A 25,148-nucleotide genomic window follows, 5' to 3' on the forward strand; every position below is an offset into this window, starting at 1 on the left:
CTCATTGGATCCGCTACTATAGCGGGAGATAGGTGACGTCATTCTCTCTGGTGACATTAAATTCTTGGCAGAACCACTCTTTGAGCTCTGATTGGCTGAGATCTGGCTATCGTCTGCCACGGCGTTTGGCCCATTTGCCAGTTACACGGCAGCATTCTAGTTAACTATGAGATTTCTATGACACCAATATTCATTCTCGTTATTTTGCCCCCCCCCCCACTATCTCGGGCGTTGCCGATAGCGTTTACCCACTTCCTGCTGGAACTCAGGGGGGGGGGGGGCATAATAACAATAGTAGCGGGATTGGTGTATATAGCAAAGAGGCCTTCACACCAGGCGCACAGGTAGAAAAGTCCGCGAACAAACGTTATTGAGAAAGAACAAACGCGCTGAAAGGGATACACATCAGAAAAATAAATACAAAAAGAACAATAATCACAATCATCGCGGAAAAGCTTTACGAAGAAGTTTACAAGTGTGCAAAATCACATCTTGCCAACCCACGTGAACGGCGGTGCGAACACCCACCACGGAGTCCGGGAGACCCCGCGCGTGGGGCGAAAGGTAGAGATTCCGCCGAGGGGTCGCGAAGGAGGCACACGCTAACAGGACGTGTTCGGCGTCCTCTCGTACCGCACACCGAGGGCAGGAGTCCGAGTTCCGAAGCCCGAAACGATGAAGAACCACCTTCGTGGGAAGTCTGCGACAACCAAGCCGCGCGAGAAGAGTGTCCTCCAGTCTAGGAAGTTGAACGGCCAGAATGGCTCGAGAGTCAGGGTTAGGCTTCGCAGCCAGGAGAGGCCACTGGGCTGCGAGAGACCGCCAGGTGCGAGTCCACGAAGAGGTGATCGCTTTTCCACAGACACTCTTTAGCTCCGAGAGTGTCGAGGGAAGGAAGAAGTGCACCCCCTGAGGACGTTGAAGCTGGGTGACCCCGGCCAGTTTGTCCGCCGTTTCGTTGCCTGGCACTCCCACGTGAGCTGGGCACCAAAGGAAAGTGACGGAGCGGGGATAATTGTCACATAGATCATGGATTATTGAAACAACCGGATCAGAAGAGCGCGTCAGCAGTTGGGTGAGGGCACTCTGAGAGTCGGAGCAAATAACCAGCTCACCAGGCACATTTGTCACCGCGTATGAAAGAGCCGTCTGGATAGCGAGGAGCTCAACCCGGTTGATAGGATGCCCGGAGTCCACGAAGGACCTCGCGCCGACGCTGAGGGCCGGAATCGCGAAAGCCGCACCAGCAACACCCGAGTCCGAGGAGAGCGAGCCGTCCGTATAGATGACCGTAGCATCTCTGGCGTAAGGTTCGAGGGTCGCGAAAAAGAGCTGCCGAAGCGCGTCAGATGGCAGGTCTCCCTTGGTAGAAGAGAGCCAGCGAGGAATGATCATGGCCGCTGGTGGTTCCCACTCCGGTGTTCGCAGACGAGGGAGATGGGCCCTGGAGTAGTTGAAAAGCCAAGTGAGATTGTACTCCTGTGCAAGGCGCCACGCTCGAAGAGGGAAAGGGAGTCGGCCCGGTGGGAAACGGTCCTCAATGAGTTCCAGAGAAGGTATAGTCGATCGCAATAGGGAAAGATAGACTCAGAAAAAATTCACTCAAGCTGTTAGAGCTGTCAATAGATGTCAGTTAAGCTGTCACTCATCAAAACATTGAGTACAGGATTAGAGGGGTAGAAATTCGCCCTGTTCTCGGTCTTTAAACTTCTCTTATCAGCTCAGTTCAGTTACGGTTCAGCAAAGATAATGTAGACTACGTACCCAGGCTGATTCCTTTTTCCACCCCGGTCCAGGAGTCCGCTGCCATCTGGCGGTAAAATTTGCTAGTGCTTAAAAAAATGGAGGAAGATTTGTTTAGCGTGTTCGAGGATGTACCTCTGAAAGCAAAAAGTAATAAAAAAGATAACAAGAAGTTTTCTAATTCTGAGAAAATTAGAAAAACAGATGAAACCAATGTTCAGTCGTAAGTAGTTCCTTTTTAAGCATATAACTATTTAGATTGTTGTAATGTTAAGTCGAGGCACAAAACCTGAGCGACCGAGGCTTATTAACATAAACCCTCATTTTTCCCTAGTACAAGTACATTTGATATTTCCTTTATTATCAGCCGTGTGTATAACATTAATCATAATTATACCGTAAATTGCAGTATTTCCAAAAATAATGACTCTTCAGATGATTTTGTCAACCAAGTCCTGGATGGTAAAAGATCTTTAGAAAGTGATGATCAAGATGAAAATGAATCCAGGAAAAGAAAAACCAAGGAGCTCTTGGATAATATCAGGTGGGTTACTTTTTAAAATGGGCAACCTTTGTCTGTGTATAGTCTGTTGGTTATAGTTTACTTTCAAACTTTCAGTGTCGAGGATCTTCTTCCAAGTATTCAAATTCACAAAGTGGAAACAGTAGAGGCTTGTTTGCATGAGGTAGCTGTTCCTCATGACACAGAATATATTCCTTTGAGGCAAAATCCAGATTCGATTCCTGCAAAGGAGTATCAATTCATTTTAGATCCCTTTCAAAAAGAAGCTATATTATGTTTAGAAAATAATCAATCAGTTTTGGTATCCGCACACACTTCAGCTGGAAAAACTGTTGTTGCTGAGTAAGAAATCAAATAACATGCTTTTGCAATAAACCAGTCATAATATAGACTCTTTCTCATTAGATATGCCATTGCCATGTCATTAAAAGAAAAACAGCGGGTTATCTACACCACACCTATCAAAGCTCTGAGTAACCAGAAATATAGGGAATTTTTTGAAGAATTTAAAGATGTGGGTTTGATGACTGGTGATGTAACTATCAATCCAACTGCCAGTTGCCTGATTATGACGACGGAAGTAAGATCTTAATCCCAATTGTGGTATTTAATTTGTATTTATGTTTATAACAAAAATTTTCAAATTTCGTAAACCAACTTCACAATGTTTTAGATTTTAAGAAGTATGTTATACAGAGGCTCAGAAATTATGCGAGAAGTTGGCTGGGTGGTTTTTGACGAAATCCATTATATGCGTGACAAAGGTATTCTTCATAATATCAAATAAATAATTCCATGGCTAAATCTATTATTTTCATTAACAGAAAGAGGTGTTGTATGGGAAGAAACAATAATTCTGTTACCTGACACTGTGCACTATGTTTTCCTCTCGGCTACGATCCCTAATGCTAGGCAGTTTGCTGAATGGATTTGTCATTTGCACAAACAGGTTTGGATTAAATATGGTTTATTCGCAAAAGTTAAACTTTATTAATTTGTTTTAAAAATTATTTAGGCTTGCCACGTTGTCTATACAGATTACAGACCAACACCGTTACAACACTATATTTTTCCAGCTGGTGGTGATGGAATTCATCTTGTTGTTGATGAACAGTGTAATTTTAGGGAAGAAAACTTTAACACTGCAATGGCTGTATTGCAGAATGTAGGTGGTGCTTCCAAAGGTGATCAAGGTCTTAAAGGTCGTAAAGGTGGCTTTAAAGGTAATAATTTTGAGCTCATTAAGTTAATATTATTTTTAAGCGTTTCTTTGTTATTTTGGAACCTTTTATTCTTCATAGGAGAAAGCAATTGCTATAAAATTGTAAAGATGATCATGGAACGATCATTTGCGCCTGTTATTGTTTTTAGTTTCAGTAAAAAGGAGTGTGAAGCTTACGCTTTGCAGCTCTCCAAACTTGATTTCAATACTCGTAAGAATTGTTATATCAAATTCGTTGTACTTTTCAAAGAGAGTGGCTTATTTTAAACCTCATCTTTAGCTGAAGAGAAAGAGTGCGTTAATGAAATATACACAAATGCCATGGATATTTTGTCGGATGAAGACAAAAAATTGCCTCAGGTAAATTTTATTATTTAAATATTTGTTTTTAACTTTATATAAGTTTTTTAAATATTTTAGGTCGTTTTTTAAATTTATATTAGTTTTAAAAATATTCTAGGTCGAGCATGTTTACCCACTCTTGATGCGTGGTATTGGTATTCATCATTCCGGTCTTTTACCCATTTTAAAAGAAACAGTTGAAATTCTGTTCTCAGAGGGATTAATCAAAGCCCTGTTTGCCACTGAAACTTTTGCTATGGGTTTGAATATGCCAGCAAGAACTGTATTGTTCACTAATGTTAGGAAATTTGACGGAAGAGAGAGTAGATGGGTAAATATTTAATTTTTTACAATGCATCTGTTTTATCCTAAAAAGTAATGTGGTTTCACTATATTAAAGATAACTTCTGGTGAATATATTCAAATGAGTGGAAGAGCCGGTAGACGAGGAATTGATTCCAAAGGAATAGTCATATTAATGATTGATGAAAAGATGAGTCCTTCCATTTGCAAGGATATTGTGAAGGTAGTTTTTATATTCTCTTCTTCTTTTAGACTGTGTTTAATTTTCTTCGGTCTACTTTTAGGGTCTGCCTGATCCTATCAACAGTGCCTTCCACTTAACTTACAATATGGTACTGAATTTGCTTCGAGTGGAGGAAATTAACCCTGAATATATGCTCGAACGATCTTTTTTTCAGTTCCAAAACTATGCAAAAATACCCGAAGCTCATCAGAGTATGTTTTAATAAGTTATTTAACTTATTTCGTAAAGTACTTTATACTAATTTTTACCTAAATTTATAGAACTGAAAGCTCTACAATCTGAATATGATACGATAAAAATTGATGATGAAGAAAGAATAGAGGCCTATTACAACATTAGACAGAAACTAAAAGCTTTGGAAGGAGAATTCCAAAAATTTCTCACCAGACCAAAGTATTTGGTTCCATTTTTGCAGCCGGGAAGGATGATAAAAGTAATTAAGAAGCGTAAAGGTTTAACTTAATATTTAAAATGATATAAACTTGACCATTAGGTTAAAAGTGGCGATGAAGATTTTGGCTGGGGCATTGTTATTAATTATCAAAAGAAACCTTGCACACATCCATTGGCCACAGATTTTGAACCTGTGTATATAGTGGATGCCCTTTTGGAAGTTTCGAAAGAAAGTGCCAAGGCCAAAATATCCAGCGCTTACAAACCTGTTCCGAGAAATGAAAAAGGGGAAATGACAGTAAGAAATCTAATTTTTTTTATATCATACTGTGAAGTTACTATCTTTTAAATAATTTCAGGTTGTTCCAGTGTTATTAGATAGAATAGAAAAAGTTAGCACTGTTAGGCTCTATTACCCCCAAGATCTGCGACCCTTTGACAACCGTATGTCAGTGTTGAAGTCTATAAAGGAAGTGATTCGTAGATACCCTAAGACCGTTCCATTACTGGATCCTGTTGAAGATATGTGTATCAAAGATCCCACTTTTAAAGAATTGGTTCGAGTAGGTGTTTTATTGGTCTTTTGTTTTCTAACTTTGTTATGTTAATTTTTAGCAAAATCTGTTTCCATTTTAGAAAATTGAATATCACGAAGATGCCCTCTTTAAGAACAGTGTAAACGATAATGAGAATTTGCAAGAATTGTACTATCTATTCGAAAAAAAGACTAAGGTACTTTAAAGCGAGCTTGAATTTATAACAGATAATTTATTGGAGTTTTATATAGTTACTTGATGAAATTCGCAACTTGAAAACGGAACTAAAGACTGCAAAATCCTTAATCCAAATGGATGAATTAAAATGCAGGAAGAGGGTTTTGAGACGTCTAGGGTATTGCACATCTGCCGATGTTATTGAAACTAAAGGGAGGGTTGCTTGTGAAATTAGCAGCGCTGATGAACTACTGATTACGGAGATGGTGTTCAATGGGGTATTTAACAACCTAACTCCTCAACAAGCAACCGCTCTGTTATCATGTTTTGTTTTTCAGGTTTGTTATTCTCCAGACTCTTTATTTGGCAATGTGATTTTTTGGTTTGAAAAATCAAAATATTTATTTTTAGGAAAAATCTAAAGAGGTGCCAGAATTAACGGAACAGCTATCCGAATCTCTACGTGTCATGCAAGAAATGGCAAGGAGAATAGCTAAAGTCAGCAAAGAAGCGAAGCTGACTGACATGGATGAGGATAACTACGTGGCTTCATTTAAGCCTAATTTAATGGGAGCTGTTCACGCATGGTGCAATGGATCTTCTTTCTTAAATATATGTCAAATGACTGATGTGTTTGAAGGCAGTATAATTAGGTGTATGCGTCGGCTTGAAGAACTTCTCCGTCAAATGGTTCAAGCCTCAAAAAGTATTGGTAATACAGAACTGGAAAATAAATTTTCTGAAGCGATTAAATCCATGAAAAGAGACATAGTTTTTGCAGCTAGTTTATATTTGTAAAAAGTAAAACTTTTAACAAATAATCCATTTCTGTAATATATTTCAGGCAAAATTTTGTACAGTAACTTTCATCATTGGAAAAACGAGGTTGTTAATAAAAAATTTACAATCAAAAATGAATTTTGTGTTTATATTTTCATTGGCCAAAAAAATTGGGTTGTTTAAAAATCCTTAGCTGTGTCCTTATCTTTTAACATGAACAGTTGCCCTTATCTGTCTATTCGTGAAAATCAATGAAGAAATGGATATGGTTTAATGCCATCAAGACCTATCATTTGTGATATGGTAAATCTTTTTATTGTCTGCAAGTTATTCATTTAAACTTTTAAATTGCTTTTTGATTCTTTGATTTTTAGCATTTTCCTCATGGAATGTTTTTAGAAATCTTTTCACTCTTTTGGTTTTCAATCCTGTGTGTTTTATATCCACTTTTGCTTTGACTTGGTAAATTGGAAAGTCTGACCAAAGAATATAAAGCCCCAGGAATGGAAGGATTGATATTATTGGCCGAGTGTTTTGGTTGCGTTAGAAACTTCCCGCAGAGCAAATCATTTTTCTAAAACCACAACTTCTATTTTTGCTCACATATTTGGTACTAGCACGGCCCCCTGCACGCGCTCGCTCCGCGTGCACTCTGCTCGCGACGATAGCAGAGTGCACGCGGAGCGAGCGCGTGCAGGGGGCCGTGGTACTAGCATATGTAACATAATTACTCAGAAGTATGCCACTGTATCTTTATTCCATTCAAAAATCTTCACTAACGGTTTGTTTCACCACGAACCAGTAAAAAGGTGGACTACGTTAGATTTTAACCTTTTTATTCATCCTAGTAATTTTGGGAGTCACACTATTGACTACTAACATATTTATTTAAGCCAATGGAAAACCTCTAAATTGAGAAATAATTTTTGGCGTCGGAATTTTAGTCAGCCAATGTAGCTTTATTTGAAATTTATAAACCTACAGATAGCCGCTCGATCTCTGATCATACCTATATAGTTTCGAAATCAAGCCACCCTAAACACATTTCATTTTAAACAGGGTGTTTTGAATTGCTCTGACTAAGCATTTTTTTCAGAAACTGCAAGAGATAGAGTTGCGAAATTTTCAGGGTATTATTTATAGTGTGGGATCGCTTTGAATCCTAAATTTCAGAAAAATCGGAAATAATTTCGGGTTTTTGTAAAAACGTTTTTCACCGGCCCCTGTAGCAAATCGGAGTCGGGCCGACGTCGGCGGGAGACCCCATTCGCGGAGTCGGGTGGACGTTGGCCCACTGCACTATTTAGGGTCGAAATGTCCTACTTGAAGTTGATTTAGGGTCGGCCCGACGTCGTATGCTCGACTTCTGCCGACTTTAAATGTTCGTCGTATGTACTCCGAAACATCGGTAGGGTCGGGCCGACGTCGACGATCAAGATAAATACCCAAAATTACCGACGTCATCCCGACTAAGAATGTACTGTATAACTACGTCGTTTTTGATATTTACTTCCTTTTTGATATTTTATATGACTGAAAATGACCACGTTAAGTCATAAATATAGCTATATACATGTATGTAATTGGTGATGTCCCATGAACGGGAGTGAAGCAATGAATTTCTTTCCGTCGGAAAGCTATTCGCTAGCGAAACGGGTATAGGCGGCGCCACAGTCGCTACCCCTGCAGCTTGGTTTGTCTGCGTACTTGGTTGATCCATGGCCAACTTCGCGCGCTCACTACGCTCGCACCAGGCGGCCTACCCAAAAGATCAAAAATAGCGAAATTCGTTCTTTGCCGCTACGGAGGCGCTGGAGCCACCTCCGGACCTAACTATTAGCATAGAATCGAATGGAACGATTATGGTTTTTCGTTACTTTAAGGAATTTATTGAAAACTATTCGATATATCGTCGATGTCAGAGGTAGAGTAAACTTTTTTCCATGATTTACAACTCTTTTCAAAATTTTCTAATTCATTTTTCCCGCCGAGATCGACTATTTCCAAAAGTGCCACCGCTCAGGCGCCAGTGAAAATCACCTGTTTAGAATGGAATGTAAACAAACCGACATGTGGAATTTTTCATCAAACGTTTTGGTTTGGATTTTAAACTATTTGATGGCAAGTAGATAACTAAAATTTTAGTGTAATGAGCATAAAAATACTTTTAATATTTTTATGAAATAATTTGTTTGACATAAAAGTTAATAATTGCATTTTTTCATTAAATTTTAGAGACATATATAGTTGGAAAACATGAATGAACATTGATAAAAAAGTATGAATACTGGTAGAATAGAATGAACGCTGGTAAATATGATTATATGAATACTGGTAGAATAGAATGAACGCTGGTAAATATGATTATATGAATACTCGTAGATATGAATGAACACTGCTAAATATGATTATATGAATAGTCGTAGATATGAATGAACACTGGTAAATATGAATATATGAATCCTCGTAGATATGAATGAACACTGGTAAATATGAATATATGAATCCTCGTAGATATGAATGAACACTGGTAAATATGATTATATGAATACTCGTAGATATGAATGAACACTGGTAAATATGATTATATGAATACTCGTAGATATGAATGAACACTGGTAGATATGAATACTCGTAGATATGAATGAACACTGGTAGATATGAATACTCGTAGATATGAATGAACACTGGTAAATATGATTATATGAATACTCGTAGATATGAATGAACACTGGTAAATATGATTATATGAATACTCGTAGATATGAATGAACACTGGTAGATATGAATGAAAACTGGTAATTATGAATGGTAGATATGAAAGAATCCTGGAAAACAATGAAATATCACTGGTGTATGGTGATCAAAATATGAAAATCCACAATGAAGATGAAAGACCTTTACATTTTCAGAAGTTTTCTCGATTGAGGTTTGTAAACTAGTTTCTACTTTCTCAAATCAAATTGTCCTAGTTATGTTATCAACTACGGGTGGTATTATTTTGTCACAGATAAATTTGGCAGATATCGAGGCATGAGGGACATTAAAATTGCAATGCAAAATTGGACACCTGGTAAGTTTCGGCAACACGGGAGCTTCAATATTTTCGCTAATTCTTGCTGATTCTCGTAAATAAGGAAGTGCTGCCTCAATGAACCATTACAAAATCCTTATTTGGGTAACTTATACCTCCTCTGTCGGATGTTTTAATAAAGTCTAAAAGTGGTGAATTAGAGAAGGGTCCGGAAATGCACTCGAGACACAAGCTACAAAATTCAGCTTGCTCCATTTTCTGTACCACAAAACCAGCTACGTAAGCCAAACTTGCCAATTTTAAAGTGGTTCGTTGCGTATCAGGCTCTGTACTCAACGCATTTCATATAAGTTGGATACTGTATAGCCACTCTACTCTAGAAGGTTGGGTAACGTGCCTTCGGAGGCCTTAGAGCGAACTATACAATAACTATCCTATTATAATAAGATACTAATATTTCTTAGATATTCCCACCAAGGGAAGAGAATGCAACCTGGCAGCCACTGGGGGAAAACTACAACTGACTAGCAGGCTAGCTGGGAGTTAACCACTCCCATACTAGTTTCTGACTGCTACTAACCACTGACTCTACAGTTCTGCCTCTATGCTCTTAAAAGCCCTATCTCTCTCTCTGCTTCCTCCTTTTATACCAACTCCCACACTAGTGCCACCACCCCCGCCCTTGGGAGTTAGGCCTAATAACATAAGGGTTTGCCTGTTTGGCCTACTAGCAATATGACTGCCACTGTGGGAATACTATTTCCAGCGTTCGTAATTTAAGACCTTTACGGTAATCTGTTTCACAAAAATATAAACTACATACAACGCTCAATTCTGATCTGTCATTTATTTGAAAATTATCCCGAGAGATATTTTCTAGCCACATGCCTCTCAACGCCCCATCAGAAGGAAACTCCTGGAAAGAAACTCCAGGTGTTTATTTACATTTATACAAAAATTATTGATATGTAACAACTTTAAATAATAATTGAAAAATGAAATAAATATCTTTTTACATAAATCTGATATCACTCAGCATTAAGTAATTATCAAGTGTTCGAATTTCCCGCCGCGAAAATTGTTTTAAAAGACAACAAATCTAAAATCCAACAAGGCTTAACTATTCATACAAACTATTTAAAAATTACCAAAGTAATGAAGTATTTGAGGGGTTATTTATGGAAATTGAACTTTTAAGTTATAACCTAAGTATAAAATAAATACAATTTTCTGATATTTAAATAATTTCCAGTACTATGTACTCATTATGGTCAAGTTTCGCGCCATAGAAATCCATGTTATTTATATCGTAAAAGGAGCCGACTTTAAGGTCCGGAAGTAGCGCTCCCGACGGCCGTCGAAGACACTAAAAACCAAACTTTTATTTCGCGCCAATACATGGATTTGAAATTCTTTGGGTAGGCCGCCTGGTGCGAGCGTAGTGAGCGGGCGAAGTTGGCCATGGTTGATCAAAACAAACGATTAATATGGCGGATTGTAGTCGCAGAGGTGGAATAAATTGCGAAGTACCTTTCTGTAGTAATACTGCCCTTAAAAATATTACAATTCGAGTAAATGGTGAGAAAAGAACGTTGGAGTTATCGTTTCACAATTTTCAGAAATGCAAAAATCTTTTTAATGTGTGGTTAACTAATATAAAATCAGGGAAGACGCCTAGTTAGTGGGCACATGGACTAATTAACAACTGGTGGGCACAGATTTGCAGCGCCCATTTTAAAGATAAAGACTTTTTAGAAAAAAATGGTGAGACACAAATTTTACTTGTTATTACTGATTTTAAAGTTAAAATTATTAAATATATATCATAATAACTGTCATTTAGATGAAGAGAATTCAAGGGACGCATGAAAAGCGGTGCCATTCCAAGCAATAATTTACCTTGTAGACTTATTACAAATCCACTGTAACTAAATGAAAAGAGAGGACCCTACGTTTTGTGAATCGTTTTAAAGGTGATCTCATCTGTTTTATTATACAGGGTCTTTTTTTTTGCTCGGAAAAGTGTTTTTTTTCAAAAACTATAGTACTGATTTCAAATTTGGAAGGTCAATTCTCTATACCGGGGACATCAGTTTGAGAAATTTGAGCGTTTTCGGTAATGTTTTTCACCAATTTTGAAAAATTATTTTTCGACCACTAGGTGCGAGATAAAAAATTTCTATTATAAAGTTGTAGGCCGTCATCGAAAACCCTTAAAAATTGTTCACTCGACGAAAAACAATTTATTTATCAGTGAAAATTCGAGCTTGAAAAATTTACAAGTTGGTGAAGCCAAATTACGATTGTTTGAAACGATAATTGAAACCGAATTACCTAATCCAGTTGAAACTTTGGTTAAAAAAACGACCGGATTTAAAAAACACGAGGCTATAGGTCAATCCTAAACATGCATTGGGTATTTAAAGGAAAACTTTGGGAGATTATTATCAGTGTTTGATAATATTTCGAACAATGCCTCGTTATTCAGTAGCTGAGCGTACCGAGATAGTTGCCATTTACTATGGAGAAGCAGCGCAAAACCTTAGAAGAGTGACTGAAATCTTCGCAGAAAGACATCCAAATGGAGCACCATCTGTAAATACAGTAAGACGAGCAATTCACGATTTCAATCAATTTGGTAACTTGCAACCTAGGTTTCGCGGATTGGGTCAACCGGATTTAGACTTCGAGAACAATGTACTCGCGTACTTTGTGGCATATCCTCGTCACAGTTGCGCTAACGCCGCTGCTGATTTGGGTTGTTCTGCAAATCGTGTGTGGAAAATTCTTCGTAAGAATCGCTATCACCCATACAGAGCTACGCTCCACCAAGGACTAATTGACGGAGACCATCAAAGACGTTATGAATTTAGCAACTGGTTACTAAATGCTGTCCAAGAAGATAGACAATTTTTGCGCCATGTTTTGTTCTCCGACGAAGCGTCATTTTCTAGAGATGGGCCCTTTAATCATCAAAACAGCCATCTTTGGTCTGACATCAACCCACATTGGGGTTTTGAATATCATCACCAGGTTCAATTTGAACGGGTCAATGTTTGGGTTGGACTTGTTGGAAACCGTTTGATTGGTCCCTTTTTCCTGCCGACGAACCTTAACGGCCAAAGGTATTTACATTTTCTACAGAACGAACTGAGTGACGCAATCGACGACCTTCCATTGGCTGAAAGACGTCAGTTGTGGTTTCAGCATGATGGCGCCCCTCCGCATTTTTCCCGGCAAGTAACTGAGCACCTCAACAACGAGTTTCCTGAAAGGTGGATAGGGAGAAATGGTCCAGTGCATTGGCCAGCAAGGTCACCTGACCTAACACCGCTGGATTATTTTCTCTGGGGATTCGTTAAAGCAAAGGTATACGCCACGCCCATTGAAACTAGGGAGGAACTCATTAGACGAATAATCAGTGCTTACCGAGACGTCACACCAGAAATGGTAGAGAAAGCGTTTGAGAACTTAATTGTCCGCGCACAAACCTGTGTTGCAGCCAATGGTGATATTATTGAAAATGTTTTGTAAAAATTTATGTGAATAAAATATCTGCATTTAAAAACCAAACGTGTACATTTTTTCAAGTGTGAAAACTCTACTACGTTTGTATTAGACTTGTTCCCTTTTCAATTATCGTTTCAAACAATCGTAATTTGGCTTCACCAACTTGTAAATTTTTCAAGCTCGAATTTTCACTGATAAATAAGTTGTTTTTCGTCGAGTGAACAATTTTTAAGGGTTTTCGATGACGGCCTACAACTTTATAATAGAAATTTTTTATCTCGCACCTAGTGGTCGAAAAATAATTTTTCAAAATTGGTGAAAAACATTACCGAAAACGCTCAAATTTCTCAAACTGATGTCCCCCGGTATAGAGAATTGACCTTCGAAATTTGAAATCGGTACTATAAATAGTTTTTGAAAAAAAACACTTTTCCGAGCAAAAAAAAAGACCCTGTATACTGAAAAATAAGGAAATGCTAATGAATTAAATTAATTTTAGGTCAAGCCGTTCGATTGTCATTATCGCTGGAAAATATTACATTGAGGCCCACAAAATTATGCGTTAAAAGAGCATATTTTTCTATTTTGTATTGAACCCCAATTTTCCTATCTTTGCCACCCTGATGGTTCGGTATGAGTTTTTGAGTTGATTAATAACATTTCGAGCTATTGCCGCAGATCCCAATATGATTAAAAATAATACTGTAAATTCAAATGGTTTTTATTTTTAATACTTATTTGCATATCTTAACATTTTATTCACTTCTATTGTAATTTCTAATTAAGTGGTTTCTTCAATGAATTTAATTGCTTTTAACTTTGAATTAATTCTATAATACATTTGTTTTTGCCTTTTTAGTTAACATGGCTTTGAGTAGAAAATTCATAACATAAATAGTTCAGTTCATTTGTTATCTACAAATACTAATTGGCCAAAATTTAAAATAGGAACTAATTTAACATATTAAAAATATAACTTTCCTTCACTAGAAGTGTAAATTTAATTATAACTTTTCTTTAACTAAAATCTAAAATAAAAATTATATATTTGGACAACGTTTTTCTTCAAATATTGTCAGTCTCTCTTAATATCAATTAAAAATAGCCCTTGAGAGAATAGCCAAAAAAATGAAAGGTCCTAGCTGAATTTTTCCATAGTAGCCTCTACAGTCATTAGCCAGTAGATTCCTTCCTTTCCAACTTAGTTATTTTGTGCCACTGCCTCTTCAATTGATATTATCTTCGCTACAAATGGACTCTCCACAAATATTTCATCCCGACTAAAAGCTAGAAATAAATTTTTGAGACTAACTAAGTGACCAAATAAGAGCAAAAGTGGATATATAACAGAAAGTCTGGGAGGAAAAGGGTTCGTTAGCTTTCCCAGTGGTTTCCTTCAAAAATGAGGAGCTGTTTCCCCTATACAATGATTGAGCCAATCAGGAACGACTCTGTTACGTTTGGCCTATGTCTCATGACGTCACGGTCAGAGGAAATAGTTCAGATGGGCGATGCTAGCTAACCTAGCGGTAAAACCAAGAAGCATATTCTCCTTGGTAAATCTCCCGAAGACGTTGTCTCGTTGGTTAATTTATTCCTTTTTCAAAAATTTTGCCTCTGTTAAGTTCAAGAGTCACTGTGGCTCAAGCTCGTAAGAAATATACACCAGAAGAGTTAGCTTTAAAGCCGAAAAGTAAATTTAGTCAGTGTAATTTATTTATAAAAGATTTGTATTCAATTGGTACTATACAAACCAGTGAAGATTTAAACCAAGGCTTAACTAAAATTCCAGTAGATAGGGATGTAGACAAATTTTAGTATAGTAACATGGATTAAATAACCTTATAAGGTTATTTAATCAATGATAGTAATAACCAAGGTAATAATGCAGAATCGCAAACTGAGATTGGAGAGTTCATTTGCATATATTGGGTCACAAATTATAACTGGGTCAATTCCTTCTTCATTAAGTACTAAATTGTATACCCAATTGTTCCATGCGTACAGAAAGCCACTATCCTCCTCTTTCTTCAGAGTAATGCGAATGTAACAACTCGTGTTGAGAGCACATATCTTCTAGTAGTTCTTTTAAAGTTTGATTGTTTTTAAATTCGTTAAACACTTTAAGCCGCACACCCTATTCTAATAAAACAAAAACGTTTTTATCAATTATCTACCTAAGCCTTGCCAAACATATGAATTTTCACAAAGAGCAGACGCACCAAATCCAGCCCAAAGACTATATAATCAGGTGGCTAAGGAACTGAAGAAGAACTATAATATATCAGCCGATTTACGCAGGTACATGCGAGTAAAGTGCCATTTGTAATGCTCCGCCAAAGGGGGTAGGCACAAACTAGGGGCATGCTTGGGGGATCCTCATTTTTGATGGAACAGGGCTACCGGGTCCTCCCAGACTTTCTGTTTTATATCCACTTTTGATAAGAGTACATAAACCTTTTTGAGCCAGGCAAATTTAACCCTCACAACTCTAACCATTTTATTACCGTACAATACCGAAGGCACAGCTAGTTCTTTTCCTTCATTTTACCCCACTTCTAAAGTCAGAAAGTTGGGATGGCTCTCAGTATCTTTATATATAAAATAGACCAGCAATTTACTGCATGTTTGCAAAAGCCTGAATTTCTAGAATAATAAGTAAAACAGGTTACATTAAAGAATTGGGTTTTAATAAAAAATATATTTACCCACTATTGCATGAACAATGGACACTTTCAATGCTGTGTTTTCCATCACCAACTTCAAATTTTAACTTTTGTTTTAAGCATCCGCACACCTTATTCTATGGATCAAGAGTAGACTACTCTCCAATATACTTAAAAATTTCAAGCATGGAGCGATTCACTAATATACTAAATAAAATTATTTAAAATACATTATACAAAATGCTGAAGCTACTAGTCTATGAAATTAGAACAATCTGGGCTCGTTCTAATGTGAAGATAATAATAAATTTCCTACATACCTTTAAAACTTTCAAACTGATCCCGTGTATGAATTCTCCAAGGCCTACTCATAGTGTTATTAAACTCGAATATTTATACTTATATTTACGAATTCAATACCTATTGACAGATCAAAATTTATAAATAAATGTCGTATATACACCTTTGTTAATACAAAACATTCGAACACGCTTTAAAAAATTTGCTAAAATCGTTAGTAAAATGTTTTAATTGATGTTATAAAACGCGCATTTTCGCATAACGCCATTACCCGTATCACCAGAAGAAAATAGGGGAAAGTACGCTTCTAGTCAGCATTGGGAAGGCGTCACTTTTAACGAATTTTCGCGCCAAAACGGTTTGGCGGGAAATTGCGGATGAATACATCGTTTAAATAATCCATTGGGCTATAAATGTGTAAGGTCTTTTTCAAGTCACGACAGCTATAACAATTCAATGTCGGCGTTCGGATTCTAAATTAGGATTAAACGTATTACATAAAATACATTAACGTTTTTAATATTATTTTTACCAAATTTTTTTACAATTCAAACTAAAAATATTTTGTAACCAACCCTTTTTGTAAATTAAATGTTTATTTCCATTTCAATAATGAACTCTTAATATTAAGTCTTATGAAAAAGTGAAATTTTTTTTTTTAAAAATTCCGTTACGATAGAAATAATAATTTATCTAAAATGAAATTTAAGGGAGGCTTTTCTATCTCCCAGTCGATGCATAGCTTAAAATATTATTAAATTTCGGGTTTACGCTTTTTATAAATAGAACGATTAGGTCTACCCCCTAAGGAGCTACTGGAAAAGAGTTCAATGCAAATGTTGAAAAATCGAACATTTCAAAAAAATAGTTTTGATAGAAATAAATGTTTCTCCAAAGCCAAATTTAATGGAAATTGTTCTATCTATAAGGAGATGTTAAGTTTATAGTTTCATTAAATTTCAAAAAAATAGTTTTGATAGAAATAAATGTTTCTCCAAAGCCAAATTTAATGGAAATTGTTCTATCTATAAGGAGATGTTAAGTTTATAGTTTCATTAAATTTCAAGATGGACCTCCTGGTAAATATAACGTTGAGTGCAACCCCCCAATCGAGCGTCTACATTGAAAACTTGAGCAGATACAGCAAAATAGATACCAAATTCGGAACCAGCAGACGTTTTTAGCTAGGATTGCTATTTTTCATATGTAAACAGTTATTTCCGGTTGCGATATTAAAACAAAATTAAAATAAGTCCGCAAAATTAAGCCTAAAAGCGGTAAATTTAAAAAATTCATAACTTTTCAAATTTTTGAAATTATGCCGCCAAACTCCACTAATCTTTATAATTTAGGTAGATAAACCACGAAAAAAAGTTTGGTAGAAATCCGCCACTATCGAGCAACAACATTGGTCGATTTCGTATGGAATGACCCTCATGAAACCGATAAGATGCCCAAAATCTCAATGATCAGAAAACAGTGTAAGGTCTTTTTTAAGTCGGAAATTGCACTATAAATTTCGGTCAGCACCCTGACCAAGAAAAGTCTGAAATACGTACATATATTTTTTTAAAGATTAAGACTTTTTAGGTCGGCTTTTGGTCATGGACCTAAAGAGACTTTTCAACCCAAGACCGACCCGTAACCGACTCCCGTGTGCTACAGGGGGGTAGGTGCTAGTAAAAACGTTTCAGTGATAAAGTTGTAGAGTGCTGTCGAAAATGTTCAAAGAAATTGGTTTCATTGGAAAAGAACACTTTTTCACGAAGATATGAGCTGATGAAAAAAAAACAAGCTGTCCAATATTTTTTACAAAAACCCGAAATTATTTCAGATTTTTCTGAAATTTAGGATTTAAAGTGATCCCACACTAGAAATAATACCCTGAAAATTTCGCTACTCTATCTCTTGAATCTTCTGAAAAATTGCCCAGTGAGAGCAATTCAAAACATCCTGTATTGCTCTTATTATATGCATTGTTTTGTGTGTGTGTTTTTTTGAGGGCGCCACAAAGTTTCTATCTGGCTTAGGGGCGTTATGTATCGTCTCAATAAATAAATAATAGAATTAACTTGGCCTTCTTGTTTTAATGTTTCTATTACGTCAATGATGTCTCTTACTTTTAGAAGACTACGAGCTCGTGATAGAGTCGAAAGGATTTCGGATTTTTTAGCGCGTGCAAATCGCTGTTTTGTAACGTAGCAACAGCATGCTTATTTCTTTGTTTTTGTTCATTCTATTTTATAAAACATCTACTCTTTTGAAAAATTTGTCATTAAAGAATAGGCCTAACGTTGTAATTAGCTCGTTCAATACTTTTTATACTTAATTTTTAGACCCATAGACGCTAAAAGAAATTATTCACTCCAAAATAAAAACCGTCAAAAGGAAGGGTTTTTAAATTAAAAACGCGTGAATCTCGATGATATCGCCCATTTTTTCGTCGCACGTGTAATTATTTATTCTGATAATAAACTAGAATCACGTGGGCTTAGCAATATTTATCCGCATTTGTCTTAGCCAATAAGATTATCCCTTCCGAGCAAGCACCCGCCAATTTTTTTCAAATCAATTTCTTTTAAGATCTATTGTACTGTTTTTGCTTCAAACAAAAATGGACACCCAGACGACATCGTCAATTGATAAGAAAATTTCGATAATCGGTATCTCGTAAGTATACGCCTACCAAAATTATACAATTTTAACTGCGGCCTACAAAGAACTTACATATAAGATTCCACGATTTTATTTCGGGTAGGGTTCAAACTTGGCCCCTTGAAAACCCTTGCTACATTTTGCACCCTCTCTCGATCCATTTCGGGGGTGGTTTGAGCCCCAAAAATACTCCCCCAAAGTACGCCCTTGTAAGATTCCATATAGGCTTTGAGATGATTGTTCAATATTATACCCATCAATTAATATCGAAAATTACGTATATATTTAATTTTTAGACCCGATGATCGAGTTTTACACTTTGCACCATCTGAAGGAAACAATCCCCAGGAATGCGATATTAAAATCAAAAACTTGAGCCAAAATCTCGTCGCTTTCAAAGTATAAAGAACTAATATAATAGATATTCCAAAATATCAAACTTGAGATATAATTTTTTAAACTTGCAGTTTCGTACAAACCATGTCGAATCTTATAAAGTTAACCCAGCAACTGGCATTTTAAAGCCCGGCGAATATTGGACAATACATATCTTTAAATTACCAGGTAATAGCCTAGCTAGCCCTTTCTTTATTTTAAATTTCAATTCAATATAAAACAACCCGTCTTACACTTTTTCAGAAACGAAAATATTGAGCGAGGATAAGTTAGTTTTGATATCAACTCCGCTGGAAAGTGACACCGACGACGGCAATATCAATTTGGATAAAATTTGGAGGAATGCCCCGAAAGACAAACAACTGCAACAAACGTAATGAGCAACGCGACTTCTTGATTAAGCACCGATACTATATTTAACGCAACACTACATTTTGATTGATGTTTTCATTTGTTATTAAGGATATTAATGGGCCAAATGCAAGATGAAAAGAACCAAGACCACAAACAACACGCCATTCCCTTAATCCCTGCGATAAAGGATAAATTGGTAATCATTGTCTTTGGGAACTGGGGGCCTATTCTGTAAATATTCAAAATCCAATTTTCGATCGAAAACTAGATTTCGAACTTCGCGATCTCGACGAATGGTATTCGGTAAAGATTTCGAATAAGCATAAATCAATGCAAATTGTCGAAGTCGATTTCGACATGGTACAGGGTATCGAGATCGAATTCCCATTCGATTTTTTACAGAATCGCCCCCCAGGGCATGTTTGAAAACAACGAAGGGCTGGCCCGTAGCTATATTTCACTAGACAGGGATTCTATTTTTAGTGAATATGATTATATTATGGCTGTGAAATGGAAACTAACGCGAAACAGTAATAAAAGAAATAGTAAATAGATTAATATTTCAACTACAAGCGCGTATAAAACTTTTTGTATTTTTTAACAAAATTTTATTGAAATATTAGAGTGAAACGAAGGTCAAGCTGGAGCACGGTATCGAACGTGCGAAAGAACCATTTGAAGGGCACAATATACGCCAAAAAGCTGGAAAGATCACGGGGTACCCTAGACGATTCGGCCACAAAGCCGAGGCTCAATTTCAACGGGTGACCAGAAAATTTCATCTTACGAAATTCAGGGTGATTGGCATTGCTGCCTTTCTGTTGTCCTTGACTTTATTGCTATTTTTATTCTGGGAAGACTTAGAGGAATTGTGGTACGGATCGCAAGCCCAAAATTGTTATAGTAGGCATCCACTTTTGGTTCCCTTTGGATGCAAAAAAAGCGCAACATGGATAAAATGGTTTTAATTGCCATCCTCTTTTGACCTCTTGGATGCTAGGGTTAAGTTGTAAAAAATATTCGGAATTAGTATCAAAATTGTTTTAAGATTATAACCAAATATCCAAAAAAAAGTATCAAAATTGGCTTTGAGATTATAATTAAATATTAGTAACGAGTCTCAAATTTGCTTTCTAAGTCTGCATGTGCTTTGGTCCTTTTCGATGCTACGAAAGTACAAAAAAAATTAAATAAACTTTTTATAATTTAAATATTGCAATTATTTTAGCAACCGTTGGCGGTTCTATTGGTTAGTAAGTAGTTGCTTTTAGATATGGGGCTAGTAATTTCAGATGGATGGCTGAATAGTCTTTCACCATACGTTAAGGATAAGTACGTCGAAAAGTTTAATTACCTACCGCCATCAATTCGCCGAAATCATTTTCAACGAAAAATATTATAGGGGTAACGTAGGACCCAGAAAGACGAAATACAGATTAGACTACACTAAAATACTGAAAATGAAAACAGATGGCGTGAGAATACAATAGAATTTATCTGCTTTGGGACGCGCGCATTTTTAAAAACAACAAAATATTTACAGGAATTTGAACAACGGTTTAATTACGGAAAAAGTTCTCGAAGCAGAAGGTCTTATAAAATCGGGGTCATTTAGTTTTCCCGATATATTTAAATTCTCGCAAGGTCGAACTGATTGGTTTTTAACTATGTTAATCTACATTATTAGGCCTATTAAAAGAAACCACAATTGGCCGGTGAGCTCCGATACGAGCCGAGTTATAACGATTTTAATATCGGAAAAGGTTATCGAAGTAGAAGGTCTACTAATATGGCCAGTGCTTAGAGAAAAAGTTACGAATTTGACGCACGTGACCACTAGGTCTAACTAAAATGCGGGTATTTAGAGGGGAAATGAAACGGTCAAAGCTATATTCGGCTTTCTTAAACCATGGGCCAATTGTCCCATGCTTAAACTCAGATGAGGCAGTCTTTACTTTTTCCCTTTCACTATACCGTTGAGCAACGAACAACCGGTGACTTCCATACTTTGAGAAAACGGACTCAACGATTTCTCAATGAAGATTGTTTAGATAGATACGTTACAGTTTTACTTTAAATTTACTATTCAAATTCGAAAATATATTTCTTCAAATTGGTCTCTTGGGTGATAAGAAAGTTAATTTTTTAACTATTCTTCATGTATTTGTCGTTGTATATTTCCGATCCATTACACACTTGTTTACTTCTGCGAATGTTACGTTATCATGGTTTAGTAAACACTTTAATTTTTTGTGTTAATTGGTGTTAAACGACTTATTAGTGGCAGAGACGTATAATATATCTTTTAAGAGATATAAACACGAAACAGGTAACCCGGGTCGGTTTTCAAACCGCGGAAGCGTACACCGCATCACTGCTGAAATTGTATGGCGTGTATTCTTTCGCCTATCGACAGGAGTGCTAATAGCAATTTGCAGTTTCCAAGCAAAGCAATTAAACAGAACATGAACGAGACACTATCGGAAAGCGATCCAATAATATATTTTATACTTCAGATTTAATCTAGTTCGAATTGAATATAACTTCTGACAATGCTTCAGACTGATTTCGTATCTAGACGATGAAAATTCTGAAAAGGCTCAGCTAGGTAGTGTCTAAGATAATTTGAAAAAAGTTAATTGTATAGCAAGTCGTAAGTCATTCACAGCGAAATATGAGAGGATGGTTAGAAGAATCGTAAGAAGGAAAATTATGGGTCTGGGTCCGATGGCCCGAAGACCAACCGATCGAATGGGGGTCCAACGGACCGAAATCCATCCAATCGAAGGAAAGCACTAACCGACCGAAAATTAAAAAATTCCTTTTTTATGAGTTAATTGCAGAAGGTTTCAACGGACCGAAATATATATTTTTAAAAAGCTGAAATCCAAATCGTTGGAAAACGATTTAACATTAAGTTCCAATCGATCGAAAATACCCCATTTGTGCGGTTTACAGCCCAATTTTGCACCTTTATATATTTTTTTAGTACATCGAATTATGGTTTTTTTTATAGATATATATATATAAGTCACGGACGTATCCAACGGTGCCTACGCGCCTTCGGCGCGCGTATATAACCTAACCTTTGCGCGCTTACCTTAACCTAACCTAACCTAATCCGAACTAATCTAATCTAAAACGTTTTTCGCGTACCCTGCTATATCTCGGGGCAGAAGTAAAAAACAAAACAGTAAACTTGAACAGTAAAAAAGTTATTTTAATTTTTATTTAACGATATACAACTTTTCGGTCCGTTGAAACCTTTTCCCTTTTGTTGCTATAAAAAACGTATGTTAAATTTCGGTCGGTTGGTCCTTTTTTTTCGGGCCGTGAGTTTTCGATCCGTTGGACCCCTTCGATCGGTTGGTCTTCGGCCCATCGGACCTACCCCAAAATTATGGTTTATTTCGTAGCAACGTTTCAATCAATTTTAAACACCCATGTACAAAAACGTTAATAATAGCATTTTTAAGGCTTCGCTCTGATTATATTCAGATCTAAATTGAACGGAATTAAATGAAATACCAGTAAATTCTATATTAAATAATAATAATGCATACGTAAAGTAAGTTGACTAATTGTTACGCGTACCCAAAATTATACTCCGCGGCCGCGGAGTATATTTAGAGCTCATCTTTTTCCCCCATTTCCACCTCTGCTGCGCGTATATTGGCAATTTACCGCTTTGGTCGTGGAAGACGTCAACTCAGCTTGAGTGCCTTTTAGGCCTTTTTTGGGTCGCGCTCTAACCTCAACTACTTGTCGTATTTTAATTCTGTAAACGGATTTAAAATCACCGTGTTTCACTTTATAGGCCCGTTTTTTCACGATTTATAATTTAATCAATAACGCCGAGAAAATATAAGTTTTTGAAGCCAGGAAATAACGGTTTCGAGGCATCCATTTTCCCTCTTAAGTTTCAGATTGGCGCGCATGCGCAACGGGAACGGGTGGAAGTCGGAAAAAAGTTGCCAACTTGCCGACACGGGCACACGGCTTCGTTTTGATGGCAGTTTTAATGCCGCGTGCCCGGCTGCCCGCGTGAAATGTTAATTTTCATGCTAGGTGGTTTTTTTTCGCCTGTCCCAGGACAAAAAGTGTAAACTTTTTACCCTAAAACGTTTTATTCGCCTGTCCTCGGGGTAAGATTTACCCTGTCCCGAATTTTGTTCGCTTGTTCCAGAACTCAAACGTTACACTTTTTACTCCTCCTCGAAAGGAGCTGTAGAATGAGTAATCTAGCTTATATAGAAAATTCGTCTGCTTAAATTTCGTTTAACGAAAACATAACGGGTTTTGAACATCTTCACATGTGGCAAGCTTTTAATAACGAATATCCAATTGTTAAATGCTATTTAATGACTTTGAAAGTTGCTTGATGACTTAGACCTAAGCTGGTGGTGTCTTGGGTATTAGCCTAGCTGATTATTATTATTATTATTATTAAATAAATGACAAAAATGAGTCCTATATTGATGATCTCACCACCGGTCGCCATCTTAAAAACAAAACAAATATATAACCTTTAACCTCTAACTACTCCCTTCTTACTCTAACTCGTTTTTTTCGTCAAGATAGAATTGGAGTAAAATGACGTCATAGGGCTACACTTTTGAACCTGCTCAAAAAACCCAGAACAGGCGAAAAAAAAAACCACCTATTCTAACAAGTTTAAACCAAGAATGTATTTATTTATACTCAGGGAGAATGAATATGTCGAGACTATCGACGGACACGTTGAGCCCCTAACCCCGTCACGCTAAGGGGGGGGGGGAAAGAAGGCGGTCTTATTTTTTGCGTCCTCGCTGCAGCGTTAATCGAGTTGAAAAACGTAATTTTTAAGAACCAATGAGATTGCAGTATTATTTGATTTTATTAAAGCGGAGGAGCATACCGGGGGGCCCAACGGGTGGAATTGGAGAAACGCTAAAAATAATCTCGACATATTCATTATCCCTGAGTATAAATAAATACATTCTTGTTTAAACATAATGATTTAAAACGAACAAATGTGGCGGCGTGATATCGAATATAGGGTACGTATTATCTTTGGTGGAACTAAACTATCAGTATTTTTTGAATGTTTAATTTTTTGACAACAATGACAGCTGTTAAGTTTGACAACTAATAACTTTCGAGCTTTAAAATTTGAAATGCCAAGGAAACAAAAGAAAAGGGCAAAACGACGGGCTGAGTATTTGCGCAGCAAAGGTAATAATTTTTATGTGGTTGAACTAATATAACAATATTTTTTGAGTTTTAAATTATTTTTCTATGCAGGCCTTAGTTCGGCACTTTTATTAGAGACACTACAAACATTTAATTTTTAATTTTAGAAAGCACTAATTTTTTAAAAAATTATAAAATTGAGATGTAAGTCTTGTAAAGCACCACGTCTCATAAATGGGCATATATTATAACAAAAACAGTTCTTCGTACTGAAAAAACAGTTTAGAGCTCGTTAAATGTGCAGCCTTAAAGGGACATATATTACTTTTATTGTTGATTAATATGTCAAATTCATTTAAAGTATTAAAAAATATTCCTGTGAACAACAGAATGACGTCATTCCACCTTTCAAATCACAGTCCACTGCTCCTCCAATTTTTAACACAAAATCTTTGATCCAATTTTGCCCACAAAGTTATCCATATTTATATTTATTTTCTTCCCTACACATTTAACATAAAAATTTTAAAATTTATTATTATTATTATTTTATTTTTTGTTGCAGATTATTGCAATAAATAAATAATACATAATAATAATAATAAATTTTAAAATCGAAACACGTGCCCCATAGAGTTGTAGCACTCCATAGCTTTGGACTCCGACTTTCTTCCACCAGCTGGGTGAAGTAGGAGAAGTTTAAGTTTATTTGTCAACGGCGCCATCTATCGCAGATAAACAGAAGTAGGTGCAAAAGTAAGAAAACAGTGGTGTGGTAGATTGATTATGAAAATAATT

General features: G+C 36.4%; 2 protein-coding genes and 2 long non-coding RNA genes across 7 annotated transcripts; all 4 read left to right on the plus strand.

The window, feature by feature from the left end:
• Window positions 1-1,797: 1,797 nt before the first annotated feature.
• Window positions 1,798-6,362, plus strand: Mtr4 (exosome RNA helicase Mtr4). Of its 2 annotated transcripts, XM_090177886.1 has the most exons (18): window positions 1,798-1,966; window positions 2,153-2,287; window positions 2,363-2,608; window positions 2,672-2,846; window positions 2,940-3,030; window positions 3,091-3,215; window positions 3,282-3,489; window positions 3,568-3,699; window positions 3,769-3,848; window positions 3,949-4,161; window positions 4,231-4,356; window positions 4,418-4,568; window positions 4,638-4,810; window positions 4,871-5,068; window positions 5,130-5,333; window positions 5,407-5,502; window positions 5,558-5,821; window positions 5,895-6,362. In XM_090177886.1, the coding sequence occupies exons 1-18, from the start codon at window positions 1,842-1,844 to the stop codon at window positions 6,279-6,281; spliced, it is 3,129 nt and encodes a 1,042-aa protein (XP_090034012.1). In that variant the 5' UTR covers window positions 1,798-1,841; the 3' UTR covers window positions 6,282-6,362. The 2 variants fall into 2 exon arrangements, with proteins under 2 accessions (XP_090034012.1, XP_090034011.1); XM_090177885.1 differs by having other exon boundaries at window positions 3,282-3,699.
• A 2,588-nt stretch (window positions 6,363-8,950) lies between these two features.
• Window positions 8,951-10,465, plus strand: LOC149940973 (uncharacterized). Of its 2 annotated transcripts, XR_016481261.1 has the most exons (5): window positions 8,951-9,192; window positions 9,274-9,336; window positions 9,401-9,441; window positions 9,498-9,680; window positions 9,762-10,465. It is a non-coding gene; the product is annotated as an uncharacterized LOC149940973 (long non-coding RNA). The 2 variants fall into 2 exon arrangements; XR_016481260.1 differs by having other exon boundaries at window positions 9,498-10,465.
• A 113-nt stretch (window positions 10,466-10,578) lies between these two features.
• LOC149940974 (uncharacterized) lies at window positions 10,579-13,450 on the plus strand. The gene is made up of 3 exons (XR_016481262.1): window positions 10,579-11,061; window positions 11,141-11,270; window positions 13,307-13,450. It is a non-coding gene; the product is annotated as an uncharacterized LOC149940974 (long non-coding RNA).
• A 4,906-nt stretch (window positions 13,451-18,356) lies between these two features.
• On the plus strand, window positions 18,357-20,389 carry LOC149940975 (uncharacterized). 2 transcript variants are annotated; one of them, XR_016481277.1, is made up of 7 exons: window positions 18,357-18,443; window positions 18,725-18,827; window positions 18,896-18,992; window positions 19,068-19,197; window positions 19,287-19,374; window positions 19,662-19,723; window positions 19,802-19,885. XR_016481277.1 is itself a non-coding variant. In XM_090178458.1 (6 exons), exons 1-6 carry the CDS (start codon window positions 18,388-18,390, stop codon window positions 20,144-20,146), a joined length of 819 nt encoding a protein of 272 aa, XP_090034584.1. In that variant the 5' UTR covers window positions 18,357-18,387; the 3' UTR covers window positions 20,147-20,389. The 2 variants fall into 2 exon arrangements, 1 of the variants encoding a protein (XP_090034584.1); XM_090178458.1 differs by lacking the exon at window positions 19,662-19,723 and having other exon boundaries at window positions 19,802-20,389.
• The last annotated feature ends 4,759 nt before the right edge of the window (window positions 20,390-25,148 follow it).

Source organism: Leiobunum rupestre, chromosome 6 (assembly GCF_980474605.1).
Source record: "Leiobunum rupestre chromosome 6, qqLeiRupe1.1.hap1, whole genome shotgun sequence".
Classification (NCBI taxonomy): Eukaryota; Metazoa; Arthropoda; class Arachnida; order Opiliones; family Sclerosomatidae; genus Leiobunum; species Leiobunum rupestre.